Source organism: Jaculus jaculus, chromosome 1, assembly GCF_020740685.1.
Source record: "Jaculus jaculus isolate mJacJac1 chromosome 1, mJacJac1.mat.Y.cur, whole genome shotgun sequence".
In the NCBI taxonomy this organism is placed as follows: Eukaryota; Metazoa; Chordata; class Mammalia; order Rodentia; family Dipodidae; genus Jaculus; species Jaculus jaculus.
The window spans coordinates 154,016,619-154,035,264 of NC_059102.1; the positions used below are offsets into that span (position 1 = coordinate 154,016,619).

At 47.4% G+C, this 18,646-nt stretch overlaps 1 protein-coding gene across 1 annotated transcript; it reads right to left on the reverse strand.

Annotated features, from left to right (window-relative positions):
* Positions 1-10,377: 10,377 nt before the first annotated feature.
* LOC101606902 (RNA transcription, translation and transport factor protein) lies at positions 10,378-11,365 on the reverse strand. Its single transcript, XM_045133191.1, has one exon. The coding sequence runs from the start codon at positions 11,284-11,286 to the stop codon at positions 10,552-10,554; it is 735 nt and encodes a 244-aa protein (XP_044989126.1). The 5' UTR covers positions 11,287-11,365; the 3' UTR covers positions 10,378-10,551.
* Positions 11,366-18,646: the final 7,281 nt, after the last annotated feature.

Here is an 18,646-nt window from a genome sequence, read left to right on the forward strand (position 1 = left end):
ATGAAAGGTGTTTACTATTGTCTGCAGATAACAACACATTTTTCAATTTTCTATTTGAATGTCCAATAGGAAGACTATCAAGATGTCACCCAAATACCCCTTGGTATTGGGGCCTTTGGGTCACTGTGAGTGGCGAGTGATCCTGAGGGGGCGGACATTGTGAACTGCTGGTTGTCACTGGGGAACAGGGTTCTACTGGGGGCATTCTTACCCAGTGAGAACACTGAGAATGCCTGGCCCCTCTTTGGGGGACAATGAGGTCACCACACTGGTCCTGACCCATGTGGAGCCCTACTCAACAGATCCGTTTCTACTCTGGGTGCTTCCTCCATACATCAGAGTTGGTGGTGGTGGGGGGAACACCTAGCTTTCTACACGACTATTATTTAAAGCAATTTTTCTCTCTTAAAAAAATATTATTATTATTTTTTTTTGCCAGGTGTGAGGGGGCCGAGGCAGGACGATTGTGAATTTCAAGCTAGTTTGGGCAACGTGAGACCCTGTCTCAAATTTTTAAACTGTGACAAAATACATACGACTTAACATTTGCCATCTTCACCATTGTTAGTACAGAGCTCAGAGGCACAAGTGTCACTTATCCACCTCCAGGAGTTTCCACCTTCCTAGGATGAAACTTGATCCACATTCAACACCGACTCCCAGCCCCGGGCACTCCACCCCACATTCTTATTTCTTTGGGAGTGTGTGTTTCACATGTGTGTGGGTGTTTGTGGATGTGTGGTTGCACGTGCATGTGCAGGTTTGCATGCACCCGTGTGCACGTGCATGTGGAGGCCAGAGGTTGCTAGCAGGTACTCTCCTCAGCCGTCCTCCACCTTGTTCTTTGAGACTGGGTCTCATGCTGAGCCTACATTTCCTCATAACTAGACAAGCTAGCTAATGAGCCCCAGGAGGTCTTCTGTCTCCATGTGCTTTAGCATTAGGATTACAGACATGTGCCACCATACCTGGCCTTTTACACTGGTGGTGAGGATTCAAACTCGTGTCCTCATTCTTGTCTGCCAAACACTTTACCAACTGAATGATTTCCCCAGTCTTCTTTGCTAACATTTTTTAAAAACGAAACTTCCATATTTAAAAAAAAATAGTTTATTTTTATTTATTTATTTGAGAGAGAGAGAGAGAGAGAGAGAGAGAGAGAGAGAGAGAGAGAGAGAGATTGGGCACGCCAGGGCCTCCAGCTACTGCTAATGAACTCCAGATGCACGGGCCACCTTGTGCATCTGGCTTACATGGGTCCTGGGGAATTGAACCAAGGTACTTTGGCTTTGCAGGCAAGTTCCTTGACCACTAAGCCATCTTTCTAGCCCCAGGTTGTTTTCTACCCTGTGCCAGAGTCCAGGGCTCCTCATCTCTGCATTCTCAACCTCATTTGTTATTTTCTGGTTTTGATGATGGCCAGCTTAGTGGGTGTGATCCATGGCTGTCTGGATTGGGGTCCATCCTTGGAGGGTCACTAGGGCTTGACCCAAGGTGGGGGGATTACAGTTAGACCTCAGTTACTACCCCAACTGGAAGGCTGCATGCCAGGCTGCTATGCCCACTTGTCACCTCTCATCTCTCATCCCTGGATCCTGTCATGTCTGAGCCACAGAAATGCCAGATATTCTGAGGCCTTTGTCCCCAAAAGGTTATCTAGAGTCTACTGTGAGCTCCTGAGAGTCCATGGGCTCTAGGGGGCCTACATCTCTGAGTCAAGTCCCAAGTGCAGCCTGGGATGCAGGGTGAGGTCTTGCTATCTCACCCCAACTCCAATCTCAGGCTGGAGGCTGACTCAGGATCTCCAGGACCTGGAGCTCCCAAACTCCGTACCAGAGGGCTGGATGTGGGATGTGGCAGTCAGCCAGGCCTCTGTGTACTGGGGTTTGTTACCTTTATGGCCCTCTTCCTTTATTGAACGACTTAACTTTATTAAATGAGACTGAAGTATGGGATGCGGGAGTTTGTGGTTTCAGGTTTCTCTAGTGTGGAGGCTGGATTTTCCATCTTCCTCTGTGAGTGATGTCCGTGCTGGCTCTGCTATCCGTGGATGTGACGCTTGGGAGGCCTTAGTTCACAGGGGCTGGAAGAGATGCATAATCTGTCATAGAAAACTGTAGGCATTGTAGGAATTGGAAACACAGAAAATAAGTGAGAGGAAGAGGTCACCTTTCTTCGCCAATTCAGAGACATTTTGTTTTTTGTTTTCTTGAGGGTCTCGCTCTAGTCTTGATTGACCTGGAATTCACTATGTAGTCTCAGGCTAGCCTCGAACTCACAGCAATCCCCCTATCTTTGCCTCCCGAGTGCTGGGATTAAAGGTGTGCTCCACTACACCTGGCTCAATTAAGAGACCTTTAGTGTTGTTTCGTTTTGAGGCATGATCCCAGGCTGGCTCAGGCTGACCTGAAACTCACTCTGTAGCCCAGGCTGGCTTCAAACTCACAGTGATCCTATTATTTCAGCCTCCTGAGTGCTGGGATTGGAGGCTTGCACCACCATGCCTGGCATTGATGTATTATTAAAAAATATGTATTTATTTATGAGAGAGGGAGGGGAAAGAGAGAGAGAGAGAGGAGAGAGAGAGAGAGAGAGAGAGAGAGAGAGAGAGAGAGAGAGAGAGACTATGGCTGCACCAAGGCCTCTAGCCACTGCAAACAAACTCCAGACACATGTGCCACCACATGCATCTGGCTTACGTGGGTACTGAGGCATTGAACCTGTATTGTTAGGCTTCACAGACAAGCACCTTAACCACTAAGCCATCTTTCCCAGCTCTGATGTCTCATTCTTTTCATCCTCCTTCATCATCAATGTCAAAATGTTGATGGGGGGGAGGCCGCTGGAGATATGGCTTAGTGGTTAAGGCACTTGCCTGCAAAGCCAAAAGACTTCTGTTTGATTCCCAGCACCCACATAAGCCAGATGCACAAGGTGGCACGTGTGTCTGGAGTTTGTTTGCAGTGGCTGGAGGCCATTCTCTCTCTCCCTGTGGTCTTTCTCTCAAATAAATAAATAAAATAAAATATTTTAAAAAATGTTGATGGGCTTAATATTGTGCAGGTGTTGTAACCACGTCCACTGTGGGGTCATGAATGCACCAGTCACTTCATGTCCTCCCTGTCCTGTGCCTCTTGCGTTCTTTCCTTCCCCTCTTTCCAAAGTTTCTTAAGCCTCAAGGGCATGACAGAGATGGCTCATTTAGCGCTGAGCTCTCTTCTTCTTTTTTTTTTTTTTTACTGAGGTAGGGTCTCACTCTTGCCCAGGCTGACCTGGAATTCACTATGTAGTTCCAGGCTGGCCTCGAACTGCCCCTGCCTCCTGAGTGCTGGGATTAAAAGCGTGTGCCACCACCCTCTGCTTCAACGCCTCTTCTTTTCAGCACCTAGATGAGGCTTGAGTCTCCTCAGTGGCCACGGCCGTCTCCACAGAGAAGCTTCTCTGGAGAGCTGAGTGCTCAGAGCGCCGCACTTTCTTTTGCCACCTCCTCCGGGGTGCTGCCTGAGCCCCCTCAGGAGTGATAGAGATGGCTCACTCACCCAGTGCTGAGCACCCCACTGTTACTTCGACCTTGAGGGGTCTTGGGACTCCATGATAGTCACCACCATCTGTAGCAGCTCCCCTGACTCTTTTTTCATTTTTTAAAAAAGTTTTTAAAATTATTTTTTATTTGTGAAAGAGAGAGAGAGAGGCAGATAGAAAGAGAATGGCCATGCCAGGGCCTCCAGCTGCTGCAAATGAACTCCAGATGCATGCGCCACCTTATGTATCTGGTTTAAGCGGGTCCTGAGGATCTGAACCTGGGTCCTTTGGCTTTGCAGGCAAGCACCTTAACCACTAAACCATCTCTGCAGACCTCTTTTTTCAAGTTAAAAATTTTATGTTATTTTTGTGTGGGTATGAATTTGAACATGTGCATAATGTGCGTGTGTGTAATGGCATGTGTGTGCCAGGGTGTACACGTGGAGGCCAGAGGACAACCTGTGGTGTTCCTCCTCTCCTTCTGTTTCCTTTTGAGGCAGGCCCTCTCTTATTTTTGCTGCTGCTTGTGAGCTTGGGGTTCTCCCCTCACTATAGGCACCTTGGAATTAATTACAGACACATGCACCACTTTGCATCTGGCGTATGGTGGTGTGAATCAGATGTCCCCCATAAACATGTGTCTTCCAAAAAATATTTAATCGGGCTGGAGTGATGGCTTAGCGGTTAAGCGCTTGCCTGTGAAGCCTAAGGACCCCGGTTCAAGGCTCGGTTCCCCAGGTCCCACGTTAGCCAGATGCACAAGGGGGCGCACGCGTCTGGAGTTCGTTTGCAGAGGCTGGAAGCCCTGGCGCGCCCATTCTCTCTCTCTCCCTCTATCTGTCTTTCTTTCTGTGTCTGTCACTCTCAAATAAATAAATAAATAAATAAATAAATAAAATATTTAATCAATTTATTTGAGAGAGAGAGAGAGAGAGAGAGAGAATAGGTATACCAAGGCCTCTACCTACTGCAAACAAACCGCAGATACAAGCACCATCCTGTGCATCTGTTTTATGTGGGTACTGGGGAATGGAACCAGGATCCTTAGGCTTTGAAGGCAAGAGCCTTAAGTACTAAGACATATCTCCAGCCCCCCAGCTCATGTGTTTTGAATGCTTGATCTCCAGTTTCCAAGACCCATGTTAGCCGATGCACAAGGGGGCGCACGCGTCTGGAGTTCGTTTGCAGTGGCTGGAAGCCCTGGCGTGCCCATTCTCACTCACTCTCTCTCTCTATCTGACTCCTTCTCTCTCTGTCACTCTCAAATAAATAAATAAAAATGAACAAAAAAAAATTAAAAAAGAGAAACATAGTTTTTGGAGCCAGGTGTAGTGGCACACATTTTTAATCCCAGCACTCAGGAGGGAGAGGTAGGAGGCTCACTGTGAGTCTGAGACTACATAGTGAATTCCAGGGCTAGAGACCTACCTCAAAAAACAAAAACAAAAACAAAAACAAAAACAAAAACAAAAACAAAAAAAAAAAAAAAAGAGGGCTGGAGAGACGGCTTAGTGGCTAAGGTGTGTGCCTGTGAAGCCTAAGGACTCAGGTTTTTGATTCTTCAGGTCCCACATAAGTCAGATGCACAAGGGGGCACACGTGTCTGGAGCTTGCAGTGACGAGAGACCCTAGTGTGCCCATTCCCTCTCCTCTCTTTCCCTCTCTGTCTCAAATGAACATGAAAATAAATAAAAAAGAAACATCATTTTCTGAATATGCAGCATTCCGTGTGCACTGGAGTCACGTGTGAAACACGGGACAGTGTTCAGGGAGACTCTGCCGCTCACCGTCTTCCACCTCACACCGGCAGCTTGGGGTCCCTTTGGTGGTGACACTATTCCAGTCAGGCAGTGCTAGGTTGTGTGGCTCCATCCCAGGGTGGCATTGCCATTCTGTGTGGTGGCTCGTAGTGGCTCCACGTGCCCTGATGGCAAGGATGGATTTGTGTTTGAGTCCTTCGCTGCTGGCACACACACCATCCTGGTTATTAACTTAGATTGCTTTATAGCCCTTTTCCCCCAACAGTGTACTGGAAAATGAAACGAACCATTAAATATTCACCGGGAACATGATTTTAATGGCTCTGGAATATTCCAGGGCACAGCTGCAGGGCCCTTCATTCATTCGGGCCGTGTGGCGGGACAGCTGGATGGCGGTGGACTGGGAGGTCTTTCGGCCATCTCTGCTGCTTCCTAGTGAGATATCCTTGGAGAGACACAAGGAGCCCACCCAGTGCTGGAGCCGCTCTCTCCTATGTGCACACTTCACTGAACCATAGTGGAATGCTCTAGAAACATCTCTTAGAGCCATTGTGGCCAGAGGTGATGGTGTGTGCCTGTGATCACAGCACTTAAGAGTTGAGGCAGGAGGATTGCCATGAATTTGAGGTCAACCTGGATCACACAGTGAGTTTGAGGCCAATATGAACTATAGAGTAAAATCCTGTCTCAAAAATGTTAAAAAGGAAGACACAAAACTTGGGGCATGGTGGCACATGGCTTTAGGCCCAGCACTTTGGAAGTAGAGGTAGGAAGATCTCTGGAAGTTCGAGGCCACCCTGAGACTACATAGTGAATACATAGTCCAGGTCAGCCTGGACTAGAGTGAGACCCTACCCTGAAAAGCACAACAACAAAAAAACCAAAAAAAACAAAAAACAAGAAAAAGAAGGCGGTTTTGTCACTTGCAATGACATGGATAGAAGTAGAGGTCATTCCATTAAGTGAGGTACCCCAGGCTAGGGAAACAAGAGCAGCAAGAAGCAAGAGCTCACTCATATATGTGCAACCCCAAAGGTCAGCCTCGCATTAGAGTAGCTGGTGGTTCTTAGGAGCTGAAGGAACTTTGGGGAGATATACAAAACTTCAGCTACCCAGGAAAGTGAGTCGAAGATTGCTGTTAGTATACAGTGTACACCAAAACTTGCTGGCTACATAGATTTAAGTTTTCTTATCACAAAATGAGTGTGAGTCAATGCTCATGCTGGCTAGCTTTATTAGTCATTAATATATAGATAGAAAAGAGAAGTTGGGGGCTGGAGAGATGGCCTAGCAGTTAAGGCACATGCCTATGAAACCTAAGGACTCAGGTTCAATTCTCCAGGTCTCAAGTAAGCCAGATGCACATGGCGGCACGTGTGTCTGGAGTTCGTTTGCAGTGGGTAGAAGCCCTGGTGTACCCATTCTCTCTAATAAATAAGTAAAAATAAAATCGTAAAAAAAGCGAGAGAGAAGTTGGGGGTTGGGCATGGTGGCGTACGCCTTTAATCCCAGCACTTGGGAGGCAGAGGTAGGAGGATTGCTGTGAGTTCAAGGCCACCCTGAGACTACATAGTGAATTCCAGGTCAGCCTGGACTGGAGTGAGACCCTACCTCGAGAAACAAAAACAAAACAAACTAACAAACAAACAAAGTGAAATTGGCAGAAAAAAATTACTTTCTAATGCTCAAGGTTTGCAGCCCATGTTACCTAGTTCCCTCCCCAGCTGGATCCCACCTGAGCCCCCCTGCCCATTCCCATGGGTGATCAGGACCCCCATCCCCACTGTGACACACACAGTGGCTGTATTTTTTCCCATCCACTCACCAGCAGCCCTGACTTCTACTTTCACACTGCCAGTGCTATGGCCCTGCGTGGCGGTGGTGGCGGTGGCGGGGATCGCCAGGAAGCAAGCCCTCTACACCGGAGTGAGTGGGCAGCAGCGTTCTGTGAGCAGATGGCCAGCCATGATGGCTGCGGGACTGTTGTGACTCCAGCCTTTGGTCCCCAGACTTGGGCACTGTAGTCATGGAGATATAGCCCTGATTTGACTCTAGGCGTCCAGGGCACTACGTGGACAGTCTCCCAGCCTTTGAGGGGTGGTCAGCTGGCACTATAGCTGTTCTTTCAGTGGGTTGCCAATCCCTCCTGGGCAATGGGAGCTGGCAGGGGGAAAGCTGTGGCCATGTAGCCAAAGCTCTGCTTGCATTCCTTTGCCTGTGCAAGGAGCCTTTGGCGGTGGGGTGATGACGGTTGAGGGGTTGTCCAGTCTGTGAATAAAGTGTTGGCAGAAGCTCTGTGGGCTCATAAAACAAGCCAGCCCATACCCAGGAAAATGATTCTGGCCCTCTGTGATAGCTGAGGACCAGGTGGCTGGCCTGTCCCCTGGGGAGATCCTGAGATGCTCTGTGACACAGGCTGGGTGGCGGTCCCCTTCACAGAGGGGTTATTGATCTTCAGAGCCTCCAAGCTGCCAGGTCAGCCTGGTAGCTGGGCCTTATGGGCACTGCTTGGCAGAGGTACTTGGTGCCAGGCAAGCTGAGAGGCCTAACCCAGGGGCTTCTGCTCCACCCAAACCACAGGCTACATGAATGATCCCGTCCCCTTTGTCCCCTCGTGTGATTTCTCCTCACCCTTGCCTTTTGTCGTCTTGACACTCTCGGAGGTCATTGGTCGGTGATGTGGAGACCGTCCCCCTGAGCTGGTTGCATGCTTGCTTGTGATGGAAATTGGTGTTTTGTAGTTTAGGCAAGAACAGCATGGGAGTCATGCTTTTCTTGCTGTCCTGTATTAGAGGGTGTGAAGTTGACACGCCCCACTGCCGGGGATGTTAAGCCTCATTCCCCTGGGGAAAGTGATGTCTGCTAGGTTTTTCCACAGCAAAGCCACGATTTTGCCGCTTTGAAATTTGTTGGGGGAGGGGGAAGATATTTGAGTTTATGTAAATTCAAACATTATCTCACTGCTTTTAAGATCTTCCAGTGGCTGTTACCCGTAGCAATTATTACTGTGTGCACCAAGGTGGCTCTTTAGTCCCTTCTGTATATCAATTATTTGGAATTCGTCCAGAAAATGAGCATCCTCTCTCATTTGTTATGCACTCACTTATATAATTGTAGGTTTATGGGCATTTATTTTATCCTCTGGGTTATCTTTATTTTCTGCCTCAAATTGTTCTGACTTTGGCCTCTGTGTCCTTTTCTGTATATACCCTCATTTTCTGGCACCGTGAAGTGTTGTTCCAAGTTTGTCATTTTCTTGCCCAGAAACTCAGCTGCTTGTCCCAGGAGCTCTGGCTCCTTCCACTAGATGGAGAATGATATTTAGAAATGAAGATCTGGCTATTTGGTGTGGTCATTGCTACCAGGGTGTCATTGCTTTGTAGGACTTCTCAGGAGACGTTAGAAAACACAGCCCAAGTTAAGGCGCTTACCTGAGAAGCCTAAGGACCCTGGTTCGACTCCTCAGAACCCACATAAGCCAGATGCACAAGGTGGCACATGCATCTGGAGTTTGTTTGCAGTGGCTGGAGGCTCTGGTGCGCCCATTCTCTCTCTCTCTCATTCTCTCTTTCTCTTTTTAATAAATAAATTATAAAATAAAATATATATGAGAAGAAAACACAGCACATATATAAACCTATGAATACCCACATTTATCATCCATCTTCCTATTGATTTTTCAAGTATTTACTGCTCATTTAAAAAATATATACATATATAGAGAGAGAATGGGCATGTCAGGCCCTTCTGCCACACAAACAAACTACACATGCATGCACCCCTTTGTGTGTCTGACTTTAAGTAGACACTGGGGAGTCAAACCCAGATTGTCAGGCTTTTTTTTAAAAAATATTTTTTATTTATTTATTTGAGAGTAACAGACACAGAGAGAAAGACAGATAGAGGGAGAGAGAGAGAATGGGCGCGCCAGGGCTTCCAGCCTCTGCAAACGAACTCCAGACGCGTGCGCCCCCTTGTGCATCTGGCTAACATGGGACCTGGGGAACCGAGCCTCGAACCGGGCTCCTTAGGCTTCACAGGCAAGCGCTTAACCGCTAAGCCATCTCTCCAGCCCAATTGTCAGGCTTTTTAAGCAAGTGCCTTTAACCACTGGGCCATCTCTCTATCCCCTGTTGCTCATTGAAGCCACTGGCTTTGGTGAGCTTTATGACACAGCAGGAACTGACTGACACACGTGGCTGGGACTTTGCAAATGTCCAGCTTCCCTGGCTAAACGACTTCCTGGAGGGCACTGTCAGGAGGTGGGACAGAAGAGGTAGATTTTCTTTTTTTCAATTAAAAAATTTATTTATTTATTTATTTGGCAGAGAAAAAGGTACATACCCCCCCCCACACACACACAGAGGGAGAGAGAGAGAGAGAGAGAGAGAGAGAATGGGTGCCCTAGGACCTCTAGCCACATGGGCCCCCTTGTGCATCTGGTTAACATGGGTTCCGGGGAATTGAACTTGGGCTTTGGCCTTGCAGGCAAATGCCTTAACTTCTAAGCCATCCCTACAGTGCTAGATTTTCTTTTTTTTTTTATTCTAGCTTCTTTCATAGTCCACAGAGGATGCTCACACCAGTCTGCAGCTTTTTATTTATTTATTTATTTGGCACTGCATACATCAACTCAACTAAGTCCTCTCGGAGTCTCTTCCCCTTCTCTGTCCCTGGGCTCCGGTAGCCCCAACTCTTGCATTTTGTTCCCTGAAGCCCTGGAACATGGAACAGAAGCTTTTCTTGCTGTTCATCATGCTGGGGGCCCAGGAGCCCCACTGCGCTCATCCATGGCCTGGACAGCCAGTTCCACATCAGCCCTCTCGGGAATGCTCTCCTGTCGCCGACCAGACAGCAGTGGGTCCCGGGTGCGTTTCCACGGTTAGGCCAAGGCACCAAGGCTAGAGAGACGGGAGAGCAGATGAATGAGGAGAGAGAAGTGTGTGTGTGAGAGAGAGAGAGAGAGAGAGAGAGAGAGAGAGAGAACTGCTACTGAACACTGAAGCAGTGCTTGGGGGAACCTCCAGCACCGGCTGCTCTGTGAGGAGAAGAGGGAGCTGGATGTGGGGACCACACTTTTTTTTTTTTTTTTCCCTGAACTTTCCAAACTTTATTAAAGAAAAAAGCAATGGTGGTAAATCTCTAGAACATAGTCAATTTTCTGGGATTCCTCCCCTGAAAATGTGACATTTGATTTCCAAACACATGCCAGCAGTGTACATCGTTCCTAACAGTGCTTAGTAGGTAAGAAGTTGAAATTCTGACATGTTCATCTTCCAACTTTGCCCAGTCTGTGATCTGTCTTTGGATCAGCAATAATTGCCTGAACAGCTACTATGGCTTCATTAATTTTTGTCTGCAGCTCTCTGAGCTCTTCTATATGCAGCAATCGCAGAATCTGAGCAGCTTCATTAAGAACTGCATCTCCTGTGTCAAAACCAAGAATATGTTTGTCTAAAGCAACAGGTAAGCCCTCTTTTGTTTGATTTGCTTTAGCAACTGCATCCTGTGTCAGACGCTCTTGAACCAAAATGCGAATTGCCTTAAGCATCACCAGATAATCATCGTGGCGCTGGATCTGAAGGAGGTTAGCCAAAGCCATTACACCAGCCTTAAAATCAGGATTATTTACATCCAAGTTGATCAATGGCTCTGCATTTTTAGCTGCATTGTCAGTATTTTTTGTATTATCAGGTACTAAGTCCTTGTATTTTTCAGCATTATCTCCATATTCAAGTCTAACAGCTAAACCAAGAAGCCAGTCAATTGCTTCTTGTCGATCCTGAATCTTGAAAGGACAGTTAACATCTTTGAGATACTTTTCAAAAAACTTGGGCCAGTCACTGCTGTGGATGTTTCTTAAATTACCTCTGTCTTCAATCTTGTAGTGTCTGATTTTCTGGTCTTCCAGCCAAACAATAAAGTTTCTAAATTCTGTTTCATCTTTGCAGTTGAAGCCGGTGGGGTTGTGGTAGTCGAGAGCAGTCAGCTTGCGTCGGAACATGGTCCCCGCTTCTCGCTCGGGGCCCCCAGGGCCTCCGTGGGGAGAGGAGAAGCGAGGTGGAGCGGGCGGCACGGGCACCGGCGACGCGGCGAGAGGGGACCACACTTTTAGTTCCAGCTCTTGAGAGGTTTTACTAGGAGAATTTCTGTGAGTTTGAGGCCAGACTAGGCTACATAATGAGTTCCCGGTCAGCCTGGGTGAGAGTGAGACCCTACAAAAAAAAAAAAAAAAAAAAAGAAAGAAAGAAAGAAAGAAAGAAAGAAAGAAAGAAAGAAAGGCAGGAGGGTCTGTCCAGGGAATTGCTGGGGCTCGCCAGCTAATCTGAAAATGACAGCTCTGGGCTGGAGAGATGGCTTAGTGTTTAAGGTGTGACTCTCCAGGTCCTACTTAAGCCAGATGCACATGGTAGTGCATGCATCTGGAGTTCGTTTGCAGTGGCGAGAGGAACCCCCCCCATCTCTAATAAATAAATAAATTAAAAAAAATGGCAGCTCTGAGTTGTGAGAGACTCTATCTCAAGGAAGAAAGCATTGAATGAGTGATAGAGGAAGATACCCAATTCTTTCTTCTGGTCTCTGCATGCATGTGTGTGGGGCACATGCATCTGTGCACTTGTGTGTATATGCCATACACCCACACTGCACCACACATACCACACATAATATACACATGCCAAAAAAAAAAAAAAGCAAAAAGAAGAGAAGAAAGGTCTCTAGCCAATGACTTTCTATCTTAAAAGCCAGGGAAGGTAAAAAGCATAAATTATCCCCAAATAGCAAAATAGTGAAGAAGGAGAAGAAAGAGGAGGAGGAGGAAAAGGAAGAGATCTTTAATAAAATAACACAACAAAACATTAGAGAATGTTGGGTGGGGTGGTACATGCCTTTGGATCGCCATGAGTTCAAGGCCACCCTGTGACTACATAGTGAATTCCAGGTCAGCTCGGGCTGGAGTGAGACCCTACCTCAAAAAAAAGAAATGCTAGAGAAAAATGAAGGAAATTAAAAACTGGTTCCTTGAATAGATTAATAAAATCCTTTATCCTGTAGCCTGATTGGTAGGCGAATAGAGAAGATACGAGGATGGAGACATCACTACAGACTCACAGGTACTGAGGAATAGTAAGGGAACTACTCAGGACTAGCTTAGCCTTCTTAGAAGACATAGTTTATCATAGAGGACTCAGGGAGAAATAATTACACTAGTCCTGTATATTGAAAGGATTTACTTGTGGGTTGGAGGGATGACTCAGCAGTTAAGGTGCTTGCCTGCAAAGCCTAGTAACCTAGGTTCGAATTCCCAGTGCCCATGTAAAGCTGAAGGCACAAGCGGCATATGCATCTGGAGTTTATTTACAGTGGCTAGAGGCCCTAGGGCACCCATTCTTTTCTCTCTTTTTCTGCTTGCAAATAATGTGTTTTTTTTTTTAAATTTTGTGTGTGTGTTTTTGTTTCTTTTTGGTTTTTAGAGGTAGGGTCTCACTCTAGCTCCTTATATAGTCTCAGACTCACAGTGATCCTCCTACCTCTGCCTCCCAAGGGCTGGGATTAAAGGCATGCGCTACCATGCCCGGCTAAAAATATTTCTTGGGCTGGAGAGATGGCTTAGCGGTTAAGCGCTCGCCTGTGAAGCCTATGGACCCCGGTTCGAGGCTTGGTTCCCCAGGTCCCACGTTAGCCAGATGCACAAGGGGGCGCACGCGTCTGGAGTTCGTTTGCAGAGGCTGGAAGCCCTGGCCCGCCCATTCTCTCTCTCTCCCTCTATCTGTCTTTCTCTCTGTGTCTGTCGCTCTCAAATAAATAAATTAAAAAAAAAATTAAAAAAAAATATATATAAAAAATATTTCTTGCAAGCAGAGAGAGAGAGAGAGAGATAGAGAGAGAAGAGAGGCAGAGAGTTAGCTCAGTGGGTAAAATGCTTGCTATATAAGCATGAGAACCCAAGTTCAGATCCCCAACACCCATGTAAAAAATACCAGGTGTGGTGTGTGAGCTTATAACCCCGGCACTGGGGAGATGGAAACAGGGAGACAGGAGGTCCCTGGGGCTCTCTGACTAGCCAGTTTAGCTGAACTAGTGAGTTCTGGAAGCAGTAAGAGACCCTGCTTCATAAAGACAAGGCAAAGAAGTGATAGAGGAAGACACTGGATGTCCACCTCTGGTCTTCACACATGGCTATACACACATGTGTGCTCACACACAGATGAACATGCACACGTACACAAACATTACAGCACACAGACATCACAGGAAGAGAAAACTGGACCAGTAACCCTTCATGAGCACAAAGGCCGAAATTCTAAATAAAATTTTAACAAATTAAATCTATAATGTACTAAAAACGTGAACGGGGCTGGAGAGCTGGCTTAGCTGGTACGATGCTTGCCGGCAAGCCCAGGAACCCAGGTTCGATTCCCCAGAACCCATGTAAGCCACATGTACGTGGTGGCACATGCATCTGTAGTTTGCTTGCACTGTCTAGAGGCCCTGGTGTGCCCATTCCCCCCTGCCGTCTGTCCCTCTATAATAATAAATAAATAATAAAAACATGATCAAACGGAGTTTACCCAGGAAAGTAGCGTAACCCGCCATGCTGACAAATTAAGGGAAAGCTTATGCTCATCTCAAGAGAACAGGAAGCACGGGCGAAGAAACTGGACACTCGTTTCAGGTAACAACAGAGCAAGTTGAAGTAGCGTGACTTCCTCGTGACGGAGGAGGGCATTAGCAAAACCCAGAGATGCCAGTCCTCCTGGAAGGTGGAGCTCTTTCCCTGAGGTCGGAACAGCACCAGGAGAACTGCTTTCATCTCTAATACTACTGAGCTAGAGAGCCTAACAATGAACTCAGGAAGGAAAACGAATGCAAAATATCCCCAAGGAAGGAAAGGAAGTGGGATTATTAAAGCTGCTGTAGTCAGTGGGTGGGTTTACCCAGGTCGTTGCACCGTAAGGCCAACACTTAAACATCTGTTGTTGAAAAATGGGCAAACGACTGAAGTAGATATTTTGGCAAAGAAGGTGTGAGAATGGTCAAGAAGTGGGTGAAGAAACTCTCCGAGTCATTTGTTATTAGAGAAATCCAAGCTGCGCTGGTGTCTCAGGCCCATGATCCCGGAGGTAGGAGGACTCTCATGAGTTTGAGGCCAGCCTGAGGCTACACAGTGAGTTTGAAGTCAGCTGGTCCTAGAGTGAGAACTGGCCTCAAAAAACAAAACAAAACAAAACAATACAAAACAAAGCAATGGGCTGAGGGTATGGCTTAGTTGGAAGAGTGATTGCCTTGGATTTGATTCCCAGAACAGCATAAACTAGGTGTGGTGGTTCACACCTTAGCCCTCAGGAGGTAGAGGCGGGAAGATCAGAAATTCATGGTCATCTTTGGCAAGTTCAATGGCAGCCTGGGGAGGATGAAATCAATACATAATAAATAGAAAAGAAAAATGCAAATCAAAACCACAGTGAAATTTTCTGCTATCAAAACCAGAACACAGGAAATGGGAAGATGGCTCAGTGGTTAAAGCTTGCCAGCCTGGCTTTAAGTCCCCAGTTACCCACGTGCAAAGGCAGTGCAAGTGTCTGGTGTTTTTTCAAAGTGGCAAGAGGCCCTTGCACACCCATTACACACACACACACATGCAAATAAATAAATAAACTGAAAAAAAATCAGAACATGGCAAGCGCTGGCGAGGCTGTGGAGCAGTCAGAACCCTGGTGCACACTGCTGGTGGGGGGTGTAAAAGTGGTGCAACTTCCGAGGAAAATGGAGTGGCGTTTCCTCAGAAAGTTACAAGTTGAATCACTATACAACCCAACAGTTCCGATTCTGGATTAGCCACAGAAGACTCAAAAGCAGGGTCACCAGGCATGGTGGCACACGCCTTTAATCTCAGCACTCGGGAGGCAGAGGTAGGAATAGTGCCATGAGTTCGAGGCCACTTGGAGATTACATAGTGAATTCTAGGTCAGTCTGGGCTAGAGCGAAACCAAAAAAAGCAGGGTCTTGAGATTTTGAACATCAATGTTGAAAATGGCATGCTGGGTGACAGCCGAACTGTGGGAGAGCCCAAGCATCTGTGACAAATGAATGGACCAAGCAAAATAGTTCAGCTGCATAGTGTGAGGGAACCCAGCTCTAAAAAGGGAGGTAATTCTGACCCAACGCAGATGGAGCTTAAGGACATTATCCTCAGTGAAATAACCCCGCTCCAGGGACAGACGGGGATGATTCTACTTAGGAGAGCTCTCCAGAGCTGCCAAGACAGCCGAGGCACGGGAGCAGAGTGGTATCTGCCAGTGGGAGAGGAGAGGAAGGAGTGAGTGCTTCATGGGGACAGAGTTTAGTTTTTTTTTTTTTAAATATTTTATTATTTAATTTTATTTATTTATTTGCGAGCAGAGAGAGATAGAGAGAAGAGAGACAGATAAAGAGACTGGGCCCACCAGGGCCTCTAGCCAATGCAAATGAACTCCAGACACATGTGCCCCTTGTGCATCTGGCTTATAGGGAATTGAACCTGAGTCCTTTGGCTTTGCAGGCAAACGCCTTCACTGCTAAGCCATCTCTCCAGCCTGAGTTTAGGGCTTTTAAAAAATTGTTGGTGTGTATGGTGCATGCAGATGTGTATGCATGATTGCTCAGTGCAGTGGCCAGAGGAGGACCCCAAGTGTCCTCGTTTTTCAGTTAGACTGGCTGACCAGCGAACTCCAGCTATCCTTCTGTCTCTGCCTTCCTAAGGGTTGGGGTTACAGAGTACACAGCCACACCCGGCTTTTTTATTCAGTGACAGACATCAAACTCAAATCCTCATGCTTGTGTATTAAGTGGTCTTAACTCACTGAGTCATCCCCTGGTTCCTGAGTTTAAGTTTTTGAAGATGAAAAAGGTTCTCAAGAAAGCAGGGTGTGGCAGGGCAGGCCTTTAATCCCAGCACTCGGGAGGCAGAGGTAGGAGAATCACCATGAGTTCAAGGCCATCCTGAGACGACATAGTGAATTCCAGGTTAGCCTGGGCTAGAGTGAGACCCTACTTTGAAAAACACAAACAAACAAACAAAAAGAAAAGGGTTCTCAAGAGGATTGGTGGTAATGGCTGGGCAGTGGGGTGAGCGCCTTGAACTCCTCTGAGCTGTGCACTAAAAATGACTACAGGGCTGGGAAATGTCTCAGCGATTAAAGGTACTTCCTTGCAAAGCCTGCTGTCCCGAGTCCCATTCGCCAGAACCCACGTAAAACCAAATACACAAAGTGGAGCATGAGTTTGGGGTTTGTACCGGAAAGAGGCTCTTGCAGACCCATAGTTACTCACTCATTTTCTCTCGAATAAATAAAAATGCTTATAAAAAGGAATTTAAAATGAATCATAAAGATAGGAGGGCCAAATTATAACAGAGATAAAAGATTAGTGGGGGCCAGGGATTTGGGGCGGGGGCTGGGCAGTGGATGCACCGAGCAGTTTTTAAGGGGATAGGGTACACTTAACATTGAACACCTGTTAGAGCCCAGAGAACTTTAGGGCATAACGAGTGAGATTTAATTTTTTTTGTTTATTTTTATTTATTTATTTGAGAGCGACAGACAGAGAAAGAGGCAGAGAGAGAGGGGGGTGGGTGGGAGAGGGAGAGAGAGAGAGAATAGGCACGCCAGGGCCTCCAGCCACTGCAAACGAACTCCAGACACATGCACCCCCCTGTGCATCTGGCTAATGTGGGTCCTGGTGAATCGAGCCTCGAACCAGGGTCCGTAGGCTTCACAGGCAAGTGCTTAACCACTAAGCCATCTCTCCAGCCCATGAATGAGATTTAATGTATGCAAATCAAAGCATAACTTACCCCCCTTTTGCAGTGCCAAAAATCGAACCATGGCTTTCACACACAACGCAAGCATGGTACCACAGACGTGTATCCTAGTCCCCAATTACCCTATTTAGACGGCTGGGGCATCCCAAGTTGGAGTGCAGAATGTAACACATGACTTAAGGATCTCCTGAGCTATTAATACAAGACCAAATTTCCTGGAAGAGGGGGTGGCAAGAGTAAAGGGGCAGGCACCTCAGCAAGAAGGAAGGGGTCGCTGGACTCTCTCCCCTGCTGTGAGGAACCTCCGACTTTTCTCGAGGTTTCTCCGACAAGCAATGTCTCCTCTCGTCGTCGAGCGGTCGGCAGCCTGAGCTTGGGCCGGGAGGGTCCTGGGGCCACACTGCCGCCCTGCGGCGCTTACTGAGCCTCGCTTTCCTCAGCGACGCAGCGGAGGACGCGAGGCACTGAGGAGGCGGGCTCTGTGGAGTTGCTTTCAATTGTCTGCCCACATATTCATCCACTTGTCATCTGTCCATCTGCCGTGACCCACCATCCGCCCATCATCCACCCCCACCCAGCCAACCATTATCCATCGATTCACCCAACTACCTACACACTATCCATCCATCCATCCATCCATGCCTCATTTGTTCATCCACCTACACATCCATCTATTCATCCAACTATCTGTCCATGCACTTATTATCCATCTACTCATCCACCTTTCCAGACATCACGCTTCATTCATCTACCTATCTGCCCATCATTCCATCTGTAGCCACTCATCCATCCTTTCGCCCATCTGTCCCCATTCATTTACTAACCCACCCACCCATCTATTCATCTACCATCTATCCAGTCGTACGTGTATCATCCACCCAGCCACCCCTATAGTCATCCACACATCATGCATCCATCCATCTACAGTCCACACGTCATCCCTTCCATATCCATCCACCTACCCATTACCTTTCCACCTCCGTCCACCTAGAAGCAAAGCTTTTAAGTGCATCTGTTGCCAAGGTGGTCCCTGGAGGACACCCACATAGACTGTTACCCCTGAGGCACCCACACCACAAAGGTGTGCCCTGACTGTGGTCTGTGTAAGAGTGTGACTCCTGGGAAAATCTTGGGGAGAAAATAGGTATCTGTCCCTCTGAAGGGCAGTGACATGCCCGATAGCCCTGGGGGCAAGGGGACAGTTCCTCCCTAGCAGCCTGCCCAGTGTCTATATGTCTAGTGGAGCCTATTCACTTGACAAGGCCCTCTATTACTTCTTTACTCAGACTTTACATTCTGTTCTGGCTGACGTCCTTCTTGGAAACCCGTACAAGGGTATTAAAGTCTAGATCTGCCCATTTCAGTCTTCCGAGCCTTTACAGGCCCAGCAGGGGGGCCTGCTCTCCACGTCTAAGCTTGCCTTTCCCACGTGTCAGGGGATGGCCTGGGGCGATGGCTGACAGGGGCTTTTTCCTTAGGCAGCTAGGCCTGGGTCTCCCTTGGGAGTCTAGGAGGGCTGGGAACCGTGGCTTCTCTGGATCTAGTCTCCATCTGCCCATCTCAG

What these genes read in the sequence shown, in the direction of transcription:
- LOC101606902 (XM_045133191.1), bottom strand. Translation starts at nt 11,286, where the DNA reads ATGTTCCGACGCAAGCTGACTGCTCTCGACTACCACAACCCCACCGGC.